The sequence below is a fragment of the Ixodes scapularis genome, unplaced genomic scaffold (genome assembly GCF_016920785.2).
Source record: "Ixodes scapularis isolate PalLabHiFi unplaced genomic scaffold, ASM1692078v2 PGA_scaffold2__306_contigs__length_199485367, whole genome shotgun sequence".
Lineage (NCBI taxonomy): Eukaryota > Metazoa > Arthropoda > Arachnida > Ixodida > Ixodidae > Ixodes > Ixodes scapularis.
Genome location: NW_024609857.1, coordinates 176,468,886 through 176,474,885, shown reverse-complemented (window position 1 = coordinate 176,474,885; position 6,000 = coordinate 176,468,886). Strand labels below are relative to the sequence as shown.

The 6,000-nt window shown below is 40.9% G+C and overlaps 1 protein-coding gene across 1 annotated transcript in view; it reads right to left on the bottom strand.

Annotated features, from left to right (window-relative positions):
• Positions 1-775: 775 nt before the first annotated feature.
• The window catches only part of LOC115320230, a 195,409-nt gene continuing 190,184 nt past the window's right edge, over positions 776-6,000 (bottom strand). The window contains exon 12 of the mRNA XM_040222692.1: positions 776-835. Coding sequence (XP_040078626.1) covers positions 776-835 — 60 coding nt within the window. The remainder of the gene's footprint in view (positions 836-6,000) is intronic.

The following is a 6,000-nucleotide window of genomic DNA, read 5'->3' as shown; positions in this document are numbered from 1 at the left end:
TAAACCTGCTTAATTTAGGGCTTTAAACGGAAGCTGATACAGTTATTTCAAGAAATAAGGTAGAGGTTGATGCTAGCGTAGTAATTTTGTCCAGTGAATCTGAACATCATGTTCGTTTCCCCGAAGATGTAACTAGACGAGAAAAAACACTAAAATCCTCCAACCAATACTGACCTCAAAAGAGGATATTTTGCAAGCTTGCCAGGTATATTCCCCCAATCGCAAGCTTTCCAGGTATATTCCTCCGTACTTGCACCAGTCGTGAAGTCTTTTTCTGCCCTTTTTTAAAAATAGCGTGTGCGCGTGCATAGCGTTAATAGGCGCTGAAGATGCGTGAGAACGGAGATTCCGAAAACTCCTTTTGTGACGTCACCCATAGGAAAGGGGGGCCTTCAGTGGCACTTTAAGAATGATTCTATGCAGCCTCGATTCACCAAATTAAGAAATAATTTTGACATTTGAGATCGTGGAGTTTGAATGAAGAAGATCTAAGTGTGTTTCTATAAATACAAAACCGCTTCAACTTCCCTTTAATTACAATGTACTTGAATACTTCTCAACACAGTCGGAAATGAAACGTAGGCAGTTGTTATTATTTTTTTTATTTTAGTCTTGTGTTTTTTTTAAATAATATAATTTACACCCACAAGTGTAAAATGAGATTTACAAGAATGCCATGGCAGTGAAGGGTCTGGAAAAATGTACTATTAAAAGCTTGAAATAGATCACTAATATTAAATTTGGAAAGGAGCACACGATCAAGAGAGACATTTTTTTATTCAGGCTGCACAACCGCTCCACTTGCCATGTTGACACACCAACCGCTTACACACACCTGTTGAAAAAAAAAACAATATTGTTCAACGTTTGAGTAGAAGTAGTGTACAACAAGAAAAAAAAAAGATCACAGGAAGGATTACAATATCATAGCTAACATTTTGCCCAGAACAGGAAACAAGAGCTTTTCTCCAGCTAAAACCTAGGAATACAAACTTTTCTGTCTAAAATAGGATAGTGTGTTGCGTGGGATTCCTGTCGGTGAGTGGGGATTGCTCTCCCGTTTTGTAATGAATGTTTAATTTCTAACACTTGCATTTACCGCAAGCTGTTTCTCGGACGTCTGCTGGCTTTGTGAATTTTAGGCTCACATTGTGGTCATTTACAATGCCAACTGCGCTGTTGGCTCTATGCTGGGTGTTCTACGTCAAATCGTACAATAACAGACCGGGTCATATTTATTTTGCTCCCCTATACTGACCTTCTTTGGAGGAGCATTCAGCCACTTATCAACGCCGTAGGTCATTTTCTTCCTGAGATATGAAATTTCGAAGCTCGAGGCTTGGATACTGCCAACGATTCACTATGGTACTTTACACAGCCGCCAATTTCACACCGCAGCACGCACGTACTAATAGTTTTTCCTACTTATATAATGAAAGGTTTACAACATTACACAAAACATTAAAGAAACACAAAAAAACGTATAAGAATTAAACGAAAAAAGTTAAAAACACGTCAAGCAAACATGTTTTAGAGATATATCACAAATTATTTATCAACAAACTACTTTTATGAAATGGCTCAAAATGCATTAATATGACACTCTTTAAATGCATTCTAAGAATATATATATATCTATATATATATATATATATATATATATATATATATATATATATATATATATAAAAGATGCTTAGCCATTATTGTAAATACGTTATTAATGCAGAAACGCAGCTGATTTCTCTGAATGTGGCAAAATTGCACGTTAATGCCTAAAAAGCTCACTCTTTGATCTCCTTAAAACTTTTCTAATTGTCTGCTGTGTCACGAACTAACGTGTAAAGGCAAAACATTGAGAAACATTCAGTGGCGTAGCGAGGCGATCCGGCACCCGGTGCACCTATTTCTTTTGTCGCCCCCCCCCCCCTCCCCCCCCCCCACCCCCTTTCCCCGGGGATACCAGAGTTCGGTGAGGAGAGCGAGAGAAGGGGGGGGGGGGGGGGGCGCAGACGTCCGCGCCCCTCTTCCCTCTTGCTACGGCGCTGGCCACATATGACCTACAAAGGGGTAAAAACGACAACAAACCTTGCTCTAATTAAGCTAGCCTCTCTTCGTTATAGAGGTTTTGCCGCATGACGTAACACCAAAGAGACATTTTTTAGAACCGACAAAGGCCGCAGAGCGATACTGCTCTATCGTAAGGTGTAGAAAGTCGTGCGGTACCTAGCTTAGCTGTATATTTGTGTTTCCTTGCGTCACCCTCTAAGATCCCCCCCCCCCCCTTTTTTTGTTTTAACGCGTCCGAATTAAGTGTTTTTTGGAGCACCGTAAAATGCTGCGCATGCCTTATATCTTTATAATGTTGGTGTATTTAATAGTTTTAGATGATGCCGACAATGTTTTAATATGACTGATACGTAAAAAATTATCAGGTACGGAGTTAATTACTAGAAATAATTATGAACCTAATTTTATTTAACACAGTTCTGTTTTCCAAAATTAGCGTTTTGGCAGGGATCAGTACAACATCAATCCTTTCCCTGTGCAATGCGTACTTGTCACACAAAAGATTTCGCCCGCGTTTCGTGAAACACCCGGTATACATATAGGTATACAGATGAGTGCTTCTTCCAATGACATGCCTTTCACGTAGTGTACAATGTACAGAAGTATGCACACTATTACCCGAACTTTGTTATTGTATAAACTGACGTGGAAACATCCAACAGCAATGCCCTTCTGGTTATCAAGTTCAATTTGTATTATATCGTACTGTACGCATCGATACTTAGAAATGGTAACCTGGATTGTTTGTCGTCCCACAATGCTGAACACCAAGATATCGACTTTCCAGATAATGGATAGTGTCAGCTGAGCAGTTACAAATAAGAAAAACCAAGAGAGAAAAGACATACACACCGGTGACTGTTAACTTGCTTGCTTTAAGACTTCGTCTTCTTTTTTTCTTTCTTTGTACTATAGCTAGTGATAAAAGACCACCCCCCATGTCCGCGCACTGCACCCATTAGGAGGCTAAGCGGCTCGTGCCACACACCAAGTATTGCATTTCTTTCGCGTGGATCGTTACCACTTTCTTCAATGGCCAGGGCGTCAAATACTTCGCGTGCATATGCGTTCCGGTCTCGCCCTATAATGGTAATGTTGTTAATATTAGGAGTGAAATTGCAGGACCGGCAGTGTGCAGATGGTTTCAGAAACGGCCACCAGGGGAGACTCTGGATAACCAGCCTCACGTAGACGCCTTATCTGGTCTTAAAAACTTGGTTCTAGTTGATGGTGACGTGACTTCTTTAGTGCTTTTGCCATTTGCCAGAAATTGAAACGCCAGCATGCAGGGAATGAGGTGTCTACGAAAGCTACATATCGAAGAGACGTTGCTGTTATACCCTGCATACATGGACTCACACACAACATCAAAAAGATTGCCGTGAGGCATGATATCGGGGTTGTGTGCTCGGCACAAACAAGGCGTAAACAAGGTCCATGTACCGCTGAACTAATCAAACAACAAGTCAAGAAAAACAAAAACGCACAATTGCTCACAGGACGCAGCATACCCCGTTCCAAATGGGCGTTGCCTTCTACATACCATATTCCTGTGACAAGTGCTACATAGGGCAAACTGGGCGGTGTGTCAACGGTCGAATTTCTTTAACAGAGGCACACGGCCTCTGTTAAAGGAACATCGGCTAGACATTTTTCTGCACACTGCCGGTTCTACAATTCCGCCCCTAATATTGACAACATTACGATTATAGGGAGACAGGAACGCATATGCTCACGAAGTAATTGACCCCCTGGCCATTGAAGGAAGTGGTCGAATGTGCGTGACCACCCCAACCTCGTCTATCACGATCCACGCGAAAGAAAGGCAATACTTGGGGTGTGACATGAGCCGCTTAACATCCTAAAAGATGCAACGCGCGGATATGCTGAAGTATAAAAAAAAGAGAAAACCGAAGTATTAAAGCAAGCAAGTTTTCAGTCAGCGGTGTGTATGTATTTTCCTTTCTAGGCTGCTCCTATTTGTAACTGTTTAGCTGACTCTATTTAATATGTAACAACTAGCTCAAGTCAAACCTGTAGTTCCAGATACTACTTCCCTAGCCTTGGTTTTCGCGGTGACAGACGTTCTTCGTGTGCGGGCTTTACATTTCACGGTTACAGACTGTGCATGCAGTTCTCAACTGTCAGCAAGCAGGGGCGTCCACCAAGAGTGCTTCTTAAGCAAAAGGCACAAAGATTGAGGGGACGGGGGGGGGGGGGGGGGGGGGGAGGGGGGGGGGGGCAAGGATCTTAGTGAAATCTTGGCAGTCTCCACTCCTTGAGCTTCGAAATTTCATAACTCTGGAAGGAAATTAGCCACGGCGTTATTATATAGCTGAATATTCCTCCCAAGAACATAGCTTCCAAATATATGTGTTTTATAAATATAAAAGATCTGACCCGGACTATCATTGTACGTTTTGAAGTGGACACACCCTGCGTTGAAGATGATATAAAAAATGCCAACAATTACAGTAAGGCAGCAATTTAACGAGACACGAATATAAAGCTAAGCTATGGATAGCACGATTTTCTACACCCTATAATAGAGCAGCACCGCTGTACAGCCTTTGTCGGTTCTAGAAAATGTCTCTGGAAACAAAGCAGTTCAATTTGAGTCCAGGTTGTTCGTTTTTGTCTTTTGGAGATTATATGTTACTCAGTATTTTTCCATCACTACTTACTTCACGACATTGCAGACGATTAAAAGAAGACTAAAACATTATAAGTTCTTTGTTTTAAATATTGACGCTCAATTTTCATATATTAAAATAAATCAGTCGCGTTTCTGCACTAACACAACTACAAAAAGGTCTCGGTACATTTGTTATATACTCTGAAAATACATAAAGATGCTCAACTTGATGCATTTTCTGTCATTTTATATGAAGTAGTTGGTATATGATTTGTCCATGTTTACAACATTGGAGATAATTATGTATATTTCTCTGTTTCGTTTCAGAGTTTACGTGTTTTGCATCAACTACTTCTGTAATGACTATGACATATTGATACCAGTGCTATTGTACTGATGTTAATACTCTGTGCGGTATGGGCAGTGCGTTATTTCTCATGTTTTTATCCAACTGTGTTGGGCCCCCCCCCCCCCCCTCCGTCTCATGTAATGCTGAAAGGCCTTTAGGTATTTTGAATAAATAAATAAATACATTTGTCTCTAAGACGTGTTTACTTGACGTGATCGTAATTTTATTTCTTTGTACATAAATTGTTTGGTGTAAAGTTGAATATTCTGTGCCTGTGATGTAAACTTTTTTTTATAAAATACGTTGAAAAAAAACTATTACTACGTGCAGTTTTCAGTGTAAAATTGACGACTGTGCAAAGTATCAATGTAAAACCTTGGCAGTCTCCACGCCTTGAGCTTCAAAAGTTCATATCTTCGGAACAAAATCAGCCACGTGGTTTATATAGCTGATATCATGGCTTTCACATATATATTTTTTGTATATATAAAATAAAACACGACATAGATTATCATTGAACTTTCTGACGTGGAAACACCCTGCTTTGACGATCGTACCAAGAATGCGAACGTTTACTCTTTTAGAGTATGACCATAAACTCAGTCTTACAATTTAGAATTTTGGAATTAATTTTTGAATATGTCCACGAATGCTTATTCGCGACTTTTTAAAGTAATGGAGAAAGCCAACGGAGCCACATGCCAGCGGCGAGAGGAACCGTGCATGTCGGTCGCCGGCCCGACCGGCCTCGGCGGACGCGACAAGTCATCCCAACCAATCAGCTCGTAGCACGTGACTGCCCTTTCAGAGCGTCATCGCGCCTCCCTCGCTCATGTGAAACACAAAATTGCATTGTCTGCGATGAATCCCGGAGAAAAGCTCACCGGAGAAGAGCTCACCGCAAAACCGAAGAATGCGGGGAAAGGCTCACCGATTTTTTTTTTCT